Source organism: Adelges cooleyi, unplaced genomic scaffold, assembly GCF_023614345.1.
Source record: "Adelges cooleyi isolate 19-005CV unplaced genomic scaffold, UGA_ACOO_1.1 ACOO_flye_CR_arks_rails_tigmint_CR_PRNA_29, whole genome shotgun sequence".
Classification (NCBI taxonomy): Eukaryota; Metazoa; Arthropoda; class Insecta; order Hemiptera; family Adelgidae; genus Adelges; species Adelges cooleyi.
The window spans coordinates 9,605-23,533 of record NW_026095959.1 but is presented as its reverse complement, the minus strand read 5'-3'; the positions used below and the strand labels follow the sequence as shown (position 1 = coordinate 23,533).

General features: G+C 29.4%; 1 protein-coding gene across 1 annotated transcript; it reads right to left on the bottom strand.

Moving 5' to 3' along the window:
- Nucleotides 1–1,208: 1,208 nt before the first annotated feature.
- LOC126837797 (uncharacterized) lies at nt 1,209–2,906 on the bottom strand. The gene is made up of 2 exons (XM_050571749.1): nt 2,864–2,906; nt 1,209–2,782 (listed from the first exon to the last, which is right to left on the bottom strand). The coding sequence occupies exon 2, from the start codon at nt 2,751–2,753 to the stop codon at nt 1,287–1,289; it is 1,467 nt and encodes a 488-aa protein (XP_050427706.1). The 5' UTR covers nt 2,754–2,782; nt 2,864–2,906; the 3' UTR covers nt 1,209–1,286.
- Nucleotides 2,907–13,929: the final 11,023 nt, after the last annotated feature.

Below are 13,929 nucleotides of genomic sequence, written 5' to 3'. Positions count from 1 at the left end.
AAATTAGTAAGTATTTATGATTGTGAAAAATCTGGACATTTTGAGAGCTTTGTATTAATAAATCCAAAGACAATTTTAATAGTTTACGTCTTCATATTTATTAAGAAAATTTTCGAAGAGATACGTGAAAAGCAAATATATTACCTTAAAATAGACTTTTTAAATGATTTTAATCGTGATGAACGAAAAATATTGCCTAAAATTTACTGCTCATTTACTATGCACACAACAACAAAAAATGTGTTTTTCCACATTACGAGACATACGTAGGTGAAAAAAGCAGCTTTTTAGCTTCGATGCGAGCAATAGATGATACTTAAGTATTATTGTTAGTTATGATACATCCTTTGTGTTTGCTATAATATTTGTAACAATAGAGTACTATCGTGGAAGCGAATTTAATCGTTCTAAAACACAAATAATCATAAAACAAGATATGGCTAAAAACGACTCATTTTCAATAAGAAAAAAACAGTTCTCCGATTATAAAAACTTAAAAGAATGTTTTATGCTAACAGTTGATTGTCTTTAGCTACATTATCAGACGACACAAAACGTATCGTTTAACGATACACATTTTACGTAACACATAGCAACTTACACATTGACTATAGTCAGTAAGTAATTTTATCTCTTTTTTGGATTTCCTTAGATCTACTCTTGGTCTATTTGCCAGACCTAAAACCCTAGGACTTCACATAAAAAGCGAAATAAGGATAAAGTTTTCAAGCCTTTCAGGGGAAAATATATTTATTATTATTTTAATTATTATTACTTCTTATTATGATATTTGTTTGGTTTGTCAAACGTTTACCAGTTGAGTTATATAACTTACAGGGTTGTGAAATAATCTATTCTTACCATACGTAGGTAACGACGGCCAGTTGTCTTATATCCTTTAAATGGTATTAATACTTCCTAACCAGATGGTCTCTAATGGTGGTCCAATTTCTTTATACTAATTTCTTAATATGTTGGTTTATAATAGAACCACAAAATTAGAGACCGGTACCTAATCATAGAACCTACTATCAAATTATGTTAAATTATATAGAACTAGTTTAACAGTATGCAGTTCTACTAGATCTGTTATTTAAATGTAGTAAAGATATCACATTAAAAAAAGGATTCGGATATAATCATTTATACATTTATTTGTACTAATTTTAAATAAATCCACAATCGAAAAAATTAAAATAAAGGTGCATTATGGTGAAATAAAAGTGCCTTAGTATTGTAGTATGAATAATTATTTTTTATGATTATATAATATAATATGTTTTAGGTCAATTAGCTTCATCACGAGACGTAGTACTAGTATTAGGTAGTATTTTTTCACGGACCATAATCCAAAACGATTCCGCCAACCTGATCGAATGTGGTATAATATGATTTTCAATTTTAACGACAAACTTTTCGCTTTCTCTAAGAATATCATCAACGGTAGGCTTTGATATTACGTTCTCGCCTTCACAATCGCTCACTATTGATTTGATTTTGGGTAAACGAACATTCTTCGTAATTTTATTAATTGAATTGTTAATTAGTAATACGATAACATCCATGCAATCATCAAACATCTCTTCAGCGAAGGAATCTTTGAACTCTCTATTGAGGGATGAGCAAAATGTTAATTGTGCATAGACCTTTTTGAATGCCCCGTTATCGTGCAACGACATTATGTCCATAAACTTGCCTAAGATTTGATTTTTGAACGTGTTCGTGTTGTTCAAAAAGTTTTTGGATTCGCGCCTTTGGCAAGTTTTAAGGGTGTACGACAACATCATTTCCAGCATTATTATTGTTAACGTGCCGATAATCTGACGCTGTCTCTTTTTAAGTTTTTTGACTCCCTCCAACCCACTTGTGATTTCCGGAAAATGTACTGTGGTAAAGAGTGTTGACCTATTGGAATTGTCGGCCATAAATTCGTCAATAATCAATTTGTATGTTTCCTTGTCGTGAAAAAGAAACAAGCCGTCCGTTAATGATTCGGACATCGAGAACTCCAATAGTCCTCTCTGCCGGTTTTTTTCGAAATTGTTATGCAGTAATCTTTTTTTCTGTCGTATTGCATCTATCACGCTGCCATTGTTTGCAGCACTGGCAGATTCAGCTTCTGAATTATTACACAAAGACAGTTGGTGCTTTGCCAACGAATTATGGTTTTCGTAATTTATGTTGAAAGAGTTTTCCAATGGACACATGCAGCGGTCCAAGTCTTTTTCAATTTCGGTTAACACGAATTCGTGCATCCGTCGTGTTTTGTTTAAAACTTTCGAACTAAACTTACCACCGTCATTAACAATTTGCCCAAAGAAAACCCTTATTTGGCGGGTGTATATAAAAACTAACCAAAGATTTTTTACCTCATAGTTGTTTAGAACCAACAACGAATCGAGCATCATAGACGCTTCTTTATCAAACAAGAAATCCTCAAGTGTCTCTGGCGTGAGAATATCTTTGATGTTGTCGAAAACCGCATCGCCCATTAATTTCAAATGAAACAGAGCACTGTTACAGTATCCGCATTCCAGGTAACGGTACAAGTCCAAACTTTTTTGACGCAAATCCACGAGAGACAAAGTTTCCAATTTTTTACGATCATATTCGTCTTGGTTATTGTAACCGGTAGCCAATTGCTTTAAGCTTTGTAATTTGTCTAAATAACTCTCCTTTTCTGCCATGTCGTCGGAAGACCATACACTGGTTATTAGAAAAACTATTACATACCATGATTTCAACACAGCCATTTTGACACCTCTTACAATTTTTCTTTAATCTGCGAAATATTATAATACTTTTGTATTAATTATTAGCTGCTATATCTTCGATAAAAGACAATCGTGTCGATTTTACTTACTCAGACTTCTAGATGCGGCTGTCAATGTACTTGTGCGGCGTATCGAAACAGTTTTCAAACAAACACCGTCGTTGTTTTTTACATAAAGCACTTATTTAAACAAAAAGTCGCGCGAGGCGCTTTTAAATTATTGATATAATGATTTTGAAAATTCGTATTTGCAAGGTGTTTTGTTAGTATGACCTCATTGCGTGTATACACCTCATCTATGCATCAATATACATTTATATTTTATCAAAATATCTACGCGTTGCTTACACAAAGCTCTTGTTTAAACAATATGTGGTTCGGTGTGCTTATAAAATATTGTTGTTATCTTTTTTCTTCGCGTTTGTACCATCGAAAAACATATAACAAATGTGTGTTCCACAAGTATACGATTTCTGTTAATACAACAAAAAAAAACATACCTTATATTTTAGTTAGAAAATATGCTAATATTTTCTGTAAAAACTAACGATCCTATTAGTCTACACACATATTAAATTACATACCGCGAAATACATATCAATAAACAATAGTATCAATATATATCAATAGTAGTTAGTATTTTCATACAAGTTAAGTCCAAACCAATTACAGTAAGAAAGTATGAGGTGCAGTGCTTTCAATTAAGTATTAAAGCGTTTATTTGAAAGAGAACTTTTCTTTTTTTTTTTTTTGGAAACGGCTAATCTATATATATATATAAATGAATTTCTGTCTGTTTGTCTGTCCTTTATGCATTAGTAAACCGTTCAACCGATCGCCATGAAACTTTGGGAAGTTATTGAGTACACTGCCGCAAAGATAACTGGCATAGTAGAAAATTCCACCCCTAACGATGACCTCAAACACGAACTTTGTACTATGTACAGGACAGTAAGAAATAATGAGGTGCAGTGCTTACAATTAAGTATTATAGCGTTTATTTGAAAGAGAACTTTTTTTTTTTTTTTGGAAACGGCTTCTTAATTTTTCAACCAATAGCCTATTTCATTTACATCAATACAAACACAATTACAAAAAATGTGTTAACTGGAAGATAGATATACAAAGGCGAAAAGACATTTTTAAAATATTATTATTGATTTTAATACAAAATTTGTATTTGCTATAGTAGTTGTAACAATATTCAAGCAAATTCAGTCATTCTAGAATACAAATTATAAAACAATATATGTAATTTTCCCCTTTTTGGCTTTGTCCCAAAAAACCATAAAACTTCTACGCCTTCCAGGGGAATAGATTCATGATTTTTGTTTGGTTTGTCTTCGTTTAGCGGTAGTCTTAGCATAGTAGAACTACCGATAAACGTTGACAAACTAAACAATTATCATAATACTCCCCTGAAAAGCGTGGAAACAATTTCTCTTTTTTTCAATTTTCAGGTGAAGTTTTAGGGTTTTAGGACTGACAATGAGACCAATAGGAGATGAAAAATGTGTCAATTACATATATATATATATTTCAATAATCTGTAGTCCCTTTATATTTATTAAGGAAATCTTGAAAAAGGGAAATAATTCAACTGGTAGCATCAATAATTGTTTTAAATTTGAACAATAAGAGAACTGTGGTTTTTTTACAAACCATTGTATTTTTACAATTTTTTTTTGTTTTATGGAAAACAAGTTGTTTTTTAGATATATTTTGCTTTATAATTTGTGTTTTAGTACGATTAAATTTGCTTGCATGACAGTACCCTATTGTTACAAATATTATAGCAAATAAGAATTATGTGTAATAACCGACAATAATACTTAAATATCATCTCTGCTCCGAATCGAAGCTAAAAAGGCTGATTTTTTCACATACGTAATGTGTAAAAACACATTTTTTTGTTATTGTGTTCATTTAAATGTAAATAACATAGGCTGAACTATTGGTTGAACAAAAATAAGAAGCTGTTCCCAAAGTAAAACGATTACCAATTTGTTTTGTAAGCTAAATAAATGGTAGAATTTTATTAATGCCTATTAAATACGATTTACATTTAAAAAAAAATTCTTTAATTTTAAGAGGTTCTGCAACATAATAGTCCATCAATATTTTTCGAACTCTTAGTATTAATTTAATAAACAACTTATCAAAATCATAAACTAATTTCCTCATTTCTCACTAATTACCATAATAATAAATTATATACTATTCTACAAATACCTATATTACGGCTATATCTTATAGTCTCTGTTTTCTATACTAATTGGACTTTCTGCCCGTTAAATAAATAAATAAATAATTTAACGGAATAATCGTCAAAAACGTTAATGATTTTTTATAATTTCAATTCCCCACGGTATTACATAATATTAACATATTTTATTACCAAAAGCCAAGGTAAAAGGTCTTCATAAATAAATAGGATATTAAATTGGAAAGGCTTAATTTAAAAAAAAATGGTTGTTCCTGGAACTATGACATGTTAGGTGTCACAGTGTTGATGTCTTTATCATGAAATATGGAGTATGAAGGTATTATGGAGGAGGATATCGAGGTTAATTAATAAAGATAATAGTACTAACTTTTATTATAGTCCTACGATACAAAATTTGAAAAATTTTAAATCTTACAGCTCCTAGTAAAAAAAAAGTGTCTATTACAAAACGTTTACCAAAGGTTCTACATACATTTAAGTAAGTGCTGTACACAATTTAGAATTTTTAAATTATTCATGACCCTATTGTAGAAATTGGTAGGTGCCCTGCCTGAGACCTATTGTAGCAATAAATGAAAATAAAATTATCTTTTTCATAATAACTATTATTTGTTTAGTCTTTTTAGTAAAGACGTTACGTTTTGTGTCGTCTGATAATGTAGCTAAAGACAATCAACTGTTAGCATAAAACATTCTTTTAAGTTTTTATAATCGGAGAACTGTTTTTTTCTTATGGAAAATGAGTCGTTTTTAGCCATATCTTGTTTTATGATTATTTGTGTTTTAGAACGATTAAATTCGCTTCCACGATAGTACTCTATTGTTACAAATATTATAGCAAACACAAAGGATGTATCATAACTAACAATAATACTTAAGTATCATCTATTGCTCGCATCGAAGCTAAAAAGCTGCTTTTTTCACCTACGTATGTCTCGTAATGTGGAAAAACACATTTTTTGTTGTTGTGTGCATAGTAAATGAGCAGTAAATTTTAGGCAATATTTTTCGTTCATCACGATTAAAATCATTTAAAAAGTCTATTTTAAGGTAATATATTTGCTTTTCACGTATCTCTTCGAAAATTTTCTTAATAAATATGAAGACGTAAACTATTAAAATTGTCTTTGGATTTATTAATACAAAGCTCTCAAAATGTCCAGATTTTTCACAATCATAAATACTTACTAATTTTATAAATTTAAAAAAAAATATATTTTTTGGCTATGTCCAAACTTTTCACAAACATAACTACAGTATACTCGTAAATTATATCAATTTTAGACATTTTTATATGGTTATTATACCAATCAAACTCATAACCGAATTTCCTTTTATAAATAATTACAATAGAGCCAGCAATAAAGAAAGAAAAATTCCCAACCAGTAGTTTTTTTTTCTTCAAAAGCCTTATTAATATATTTACTTTATTATTCTGAAAGTCTCCATCGATCGGACTAACATCAAAGCATAGTGGGATGGAGTAGTCACAGGTCTACAGGAAATATTATAAATAAAAGTGATAAAATCCGTTTTAAATAAACAATTAGAATTAAAAGATCGTTATTTTTTACAAACAATTTTAGTATATTTCCTAGCTAACATTTTTTTGTTTAATCAACAGAAATCTTATACTTGTGGAAAACACATTTTTTATATGATTTTCGATCGTAAAAACGCGAAAACAAGAAATAAAATCAATATTTTATAATCACATCGCAGGACTTATTGTTTAAATAAGAGCTTTGTGTAAGCGACGCTCAGGTATTTTGATAAAATATATAGGTATATTGATGCATAGATGAGATGTATACGATTAACACGTAATAAGGTCATATTAACAAAACATCTTGCAAATACGGATTTTCAAAAACATAATATCAACAATTTAAAAGCACCTCGCACGACTTTTTGTGTAAATAAGAGTTTTAAGGTACCTCTGAATTTGACAATTGCATGAATAATTTAAAAGATGGCATTCAATGGTTGATTGATGAAATTACGAAGGAATTTCGTTAACCCAAATCAAATCACTAGTGAGCGATTGTCAAGGCAAGAACGTAATATCAAAACCTACCGTTGATGACTTTCTTAGAGTAGACAAAATGTTTGTAGACAAAATTGAAAATCATATTATACCACATTCAATCTGGTTGATAGAATCGTTTCGGATTATGGTCCGTGAAAAAATACTACCCAATGCTCCTACTAAAATGTCTCGCTTTGAAGTTAAATACCTATAACATATTTATTATTTATAGCTGTTGACTTGATGGTTAGCAAAGTAAACGGTGCGAATCTCATTCAGATATTGTTTTTTTCAGTTTTGACTAGGTATTATTTACATGGACCATGTCGTATGGTTTAAATGCAAGTACCTGTGAATTAACCGTGCTCTACTGGTGCGGTATTGTTTACTAAAATGTTGCAATTATTTTTATTATCAATTACAACATATATAATTTAAAGCAATACATATTATATAGAACTTGGTCTATGGTCCTTCAATGTCCTTAAAAATTTAATCGTAGTTTTGCTAATAATAAATAAAAAAAAATTTTAGAAACATAATGTATAACAAAACATATTATATAAATATTGCAAACAGTAGTGAGAAAAAACACAGTTTTTATATAAGTTTTTAATCTCACCCATAACTAATTGCCTTATAAGAAAAAAAAAAGTTAGAATAGAATCGTTGTCTTAAATGTGATACAACACCTAAATCACAGATCTACAAGATCTGAATAATGCTAAACTAGTTCTATATAATTTAGCATAATTTGATAGTAGTTTCTAAAATTAGGTACCTATCTTTAACCTTGGACTTTCTTAGAGTAGGCGAAATGTTTGTCGTTAAAATTGAAAATCACATAATACCACATTCGATCAGGTTGGCGGAATTGTTTTGGAAATTGGGCAAAGTACTACCGAAAACTACTACTACGCTGTATCGCGTTAAAGCTAATTGACCTATAACATATTATATTATAATCATGAAAAAAAACCATTGTTCGTATTACAATATCAAGGCACTTTTGTTTTATCATAATACACCTTTATTTTTATTTTTCTACTGTGGGTTTATTTGAAATTAGTACAAATAAATATATGTACGTACAAGTACGATATAGTAAAGCGTTCTATTTATTCTACATCAGCCAGGAACAAAAAACCTATCCATAAAAGGGAAATTTGCCTTTTGCAGTCGTTCAGATAATGCAAAAGTAGCAATTGAATTACAGCAACCGTGTCAATACAGCTCTTGATTAGATGGTTAGCAAAGTAAAGTGTGCGAATCTCATTCGGGTATTGGTTTGCAAATATCTGTGTAATAACCGTGTTCTACTGGTGCACTATTGTTTACCTAAATGTTGCAATTATTTATACCTTCAATTAAAATAGATAAAATTTATAGCAATACAGAACTTGGTCTATAGACCCTTCGTCGTCCTCGGAGAAAATCGCTGTCAAAAAAATGCTTAAATGGTAATTTAAAAAAAAATAATAAGACATAAAACATGTACTTGAATATTAAAAGGTTACCAAAATGTGTTCACTAGAAAACAAATATGGTAGGTCAAAAAAAATTATTTTATGAATCATTATTGGTTTTTCTACAAATTTTGTATTTGCTATAATATTTCTAACAATATGCAAGCAAATTCAGTCGTTCTAAAATATAAATTATAAAACATTATATGTAATTTACTCCTAGTTGGCTTTGTCCCTAAATACCCTAAAACTTCACCTCTTAAAAATCGAAATAAAGAAAAAGTTTCCACGCCTTCCAGGGGAATAGATAGATGCTAAATTATGTAGAACCAGTTTAGAAATATTCAATTCTACTAGACCTGTAATTGAGAGTTAGTAATAAATCCACATAGAAGAAACGCTTTGGTTATAATCTGTAGATATTGGACACCAATTTGGTAACTTCTTACTGTGCTGGTTTGAAAATACCAACTACTGATTCGCATCGATGCGTTTATTTGAAAGAGATTTTGTCTTAAAAATGTGTTAATTCTTTGATCCTATTTTGCCTCTACGCCACTGTGCTGACTTACTCAGATAAAATAATTTTCAAATAATCGCTTTGATGCTAATTTAAAAAAAAACAAAAATAAAGACATAAAACTTGTACTAAAAACTTACTAGAATCACTTTAAAGAGAACTTTTATCAACCCTCCCCCCCTCCAATTACCAACTGCATATAATTTGTGTTTTATAGCGTTGTTACTTGAAGGAATTGGCCCAGTATTAAAAAATTTACAGTGTATAAAGACACAAAACAAATATTATTCATAATACGGATTTTGTATTTTAAATTGGTATTTTGTTTTTTTAACTTAAGATAATTGTATTTTGATTTTCAAGGTACACGTATCTTGTGTATTTGTTATTTAGTCGACAAAACACTGTATTTTGCCCAACCTTGGATGTTCAGACCTTGAGACTTGATACTTCCCTTGACCAACAGAAAAATAATAAATGTTTCTATTTTTTTTAGAAGATAGGTGATATTCTTTTAGTTTGTTATAGTTTATCGATAGTACTTGCAAAAATGAAGTGTAAAAATTTCAGTTTAAAACATTTCCAGTTGAAAAATATTGATTTTGGTCTAAAACGTTATAAATTGTCTTAACGATTCGTTTTTTTACCAAAAACAGGGTTTTTCTTTTTGTATGTTATGATATCACACGATCAGTATGATCCTCCTTATTATTGAAACAACAGTAAAATAATTTTGTGATATTTTTTGTATTATATTATATTAAAAATGTGTGAATGGCTTTATTATAATTTAAAACAATTTTTAAGGGGATTGCATGCGGTCAGTTTTTCAGGAATTTTGTATAGGCAATATTTAAGATAGGTTATAATACATTTTGACCGTGTCAATTAATATACCGGTTAGTTTGTACAATCTTCAAAGTATAATTTTAAATATAAATCACTTTTTCTATTGGCAAAAGCCTTTTTTGTTTATTTTAGACAAAATTCCGACTACATAGAATGGTACAATTTCCATTATTCTGTAAAAAGATTCGAGTTCTTTGGTTACTTTACTATGTTATGTAGGAAGCAAATTTTCATTTAAAAACTTCAGTTTGGGTAATTAAATAAATCAAATTTGCAATTTTTTCCATATTAAAACCCAATTGTTATTACATAAGAAAAGCAAAAGATCAAAAATCTGTTTCCTACATACCCTAGTTAAGTTGCAAAGAACTTATCTTTATAGAATTAAAATCGGACCATTTTGAGTAGTCCAAATTGTACCTCGCTTTCTGGTCTAAAACGTAGGGGTTAAAAAAAACAATATAAGTTACAGCTTTTAAAGCAACACGATTTATAGAACAAAATATGGACAATTACAATATATTTAACTAAAGGCACTAGTCATAACAGTTGTGTTGCTACACTTTGAATTTTATGATGTGATTTGATGTTCCAAAGGGTCACAATAATGTATCGCATTTAAAAGTTACTAAGTAAGTATTGCATGAATTTGGAAACAAACTATCTAAAACGTCCATGACATAATATTTTAGGTTAAATAGGCCATTTTTTTCAGTTAAATTCCTTATATACCATCTGTTACTATTACAGAAATAAAATAATTATTTTATCGACAAAAATCTAAATATTTGTTTTACTTTCATTTTCACTTCCTTCGATATTATTCAATAATTAAAAATAATTTTTTCATTAATCGAATTATTAAAAAGCTGTGTCAATATATAACATATTAAGATCTAAGTTTAACGTCAATCACATGACACACAGTTTTTTTTTTTTATAATTTTACAGCAGAGGATACAAGCTCAATATTGCACTCATGACTAGTTTCAACAACGAAGAACAAAAAAAAAAAACACTTACTTCGAGTGGTTGAAAATCATAGAAATTGTAGAAAAAATAGTTTTCTTTAAAAAACTAATTAATACGAATGTTTTTAGTTATGATAACTAAATATGTACAATATTACAATTTTTTTTTAGTATTTTGCTATTTCAATGTTGCGGTAGAGTGATAAATATGCAAAACAGATTTAATTTATCATTTACTATAAATTGAATACAATTTCGGATTATATCCTAAATATGTGATTTTAAAAACAAAATATTCAATCTTTTTTTGCACCGCCCTATACTTATGTACAAAAAAAAAATCCCTATTCTTAGACTTTTTCCTATAAAATCCTCGATTGCTATTAGAGGGTAGAAATTTGATTAAAACAATGCGACTTACCGGAATAGCAAAATTGTAATGATATAATATGAGCAATGCACAATCCGAACTAGCCTCGCACTCGCACTACCACGGTGGTTGGACACTTGGATATTACTGATGGTGCAGGAAGTACAATTATCTGATAACACTATTGACCGTGTGCAGACATTAAAAACAATAATATAGCAACGTCTCGTCAACGATTAAAACCGTTGTTTATTGTATAATAACAGTAACAAGGTTTCACACTGTGTTCTGTTTGCTTACAGCGCAAATAATTGAGTATCGCGTGGGTAAAATAATATAATATGTACATATAAGATAAGCGTTTTTAATGTTGCTGTTGTTCAAGAATATTGTAGTATTTTAACGCGCAATAGAAATTAGAAAAAAATGTTAGGTTCTCAAAGTGGTGGAAATTGTTATTTCGCTTCAAGTCGGTCAGGTAAGAACTGAGATCACCGTGTACAGTAATATGTGCTGTTCTATAGTCCGAAGGACAAGGCAGGCTGTGCAAAATAAGGGGTGTTAATATATTGTAAAAGTGGTGTAACTCCAAATTTTTAAAACATACATAGTTTTGCTTAACGGAGTCACGCTTTTAGTTGTCATATCTTTCATTAAAAAAAAAAAAATGAAAAACACTGAATGAATGCTTGTACTTGTTTTCTACTCATTAATTTAAAAACAGCTAGTTATTTCATAATTCAATTGCAAGGAAATAATTCACTATTACAATGAACGACACATGAATTTAGTAACAAAATAGCAAACGAAGAAAAATAATTGAGGAGGTATTAATTTAATTTATGGCGACTCCAAAACGGTGTAAGAGGAAAATATTTTTGACGTCACTACTTGAAAGTTCATTGAAATATAAAAGTTCTGTTTTTTAAGTTAGTAAATCGTTTAGTTACAAAATAAAACAATAATAACAAATCAAATATTTTTCACGTCATGTACTGTTTCAAAGTTTTATTGACATAATATTTCCAACGAACCCACTCCAAGTATTGTAGCTTCAAAATCGATTAAGACAATATATTATAGTCAAAAGATGTAAATCTTCACACGTTTTATTCAAATGGACAAAATAGCTTAGACTCGCCTCTATATATAATTATTATCTCATCGACTTCATATTTTGACATTTTCTATTTTTTTACTATAAATTAAAAATTTATGTGGTGCACAAAAAAAAAATGTTCGAGTAGGTCTAATATAATATACAAACCAACCGACTTTGCGCCAAGTAAAAAGGTGAACAATTTGTTTTCAATGTGTCAGTGTATTTTTCATGAAAAAAAAACATATTTAAATTTAAGGTCGTTCGTGTTTTTCCTATGAAGATTCCATGTTATCTTTGCACTTTAAACACACTGTACAATATCTATTTATTATTATGTACATTAAAGTATAATGTCTTTGACTACGGTTTAATTATGTATATATATTTGTTCCAGAACCAAAATAACAACAAACATTGGTAATTATCGGTGGACTTTGAAATCGACGATAATACTGAATTAAATGTATCTATTTGTTGTATGATTGTATTATCATCTATTATTATATATTTAATATTATTATGAGTGATTGGTCTGGAGTCATAACCTATATAATATCTCACGTGTAATTGGAGGAAGCAGTCAAACATATCACAAGTGGAGAGACCGTTGGTGCTAGAAACTGATCAGTATAGTTGTAAGAAGTGTGGGTATAAATGTGGACCAAGAAGCTGCCCTGCATATGGAAAAAATTATAACAAATCTGGAAGACCTAATCATTTAGGCCTAATTTTTAAAATTGGACGCAGAGCTAATCAACATAAGGCATTGAATATTGTGAAAATAATATTGTAAATAGTGAGTCTGAGCATAACTTAATTGATATTTGTTCAGTAATAATATAGAATGTAAGTGAACAGAATATTATTATGAATTGTTGTACTGAAGTTAATAAATTAATAAATACAAATGAAACAGTGTATTTAAGTTATTAAATACTATAATAATTAATAACTAACATCAATATTTTTTTAAAGTACCTACTATGGAATTAATAAAAAAAAAATTTTTTTTTAATTATTAAACAACACAGTTTAATTCCTTGCAAAATCTGATTATAAAATTTAAATACAATTAGACTTAAAAAAACCAGTACAGTGGGGTCGGTGCATAGTGGGGACGGGGAGGTCACAGGTTTACAGGAATTTTTAAATCTGAAAGTGATAAAATCACTTTCGAAAAAACGCTTCGATGCAAATCGGTAGTTAGTATTTTCAAGCCAGTACAGTCCAAACCAAGCACAGTATAAACCAGCGTATCAAAGCGTTAATTTAAAAGTGATTTTATCCGAGAGGACTAGTACAGTAGAGTATTGGCATAATGTAATCAAAGCAATGAGGAAACGGAGAGGTCACAGGTCTACAAGAATTATTATAAATAAAAGTGATAAAATTGAATAAAATTGCTTTCAAATTAACGCTTTGATGCTCATTTGTAAATACAGAACCTTCATTTAAAACTTTCTAACTTTGCTGGTTTATACTGTGCTTGGTTTGGACTGTACTGGCTTGAAAATACTAACTACCGATTTGCATCGAAGCGTTTTTTCGAAAGTGATTTTATCACTTTCAGATTTAAAAATTCCTGTAAACCTGTGACCTCCCCGTCACCACTATACCCCGAC

Excerpts from the sequence above, each read along its gene's own strand:
- LOC126837797 (XM_050571749.1), bottom strand. The coding sequence starts at position 2,753 with ATGGCTGTGTTGAAATCATGGTATGTAATAGTTTTTCTAATAACCAGT.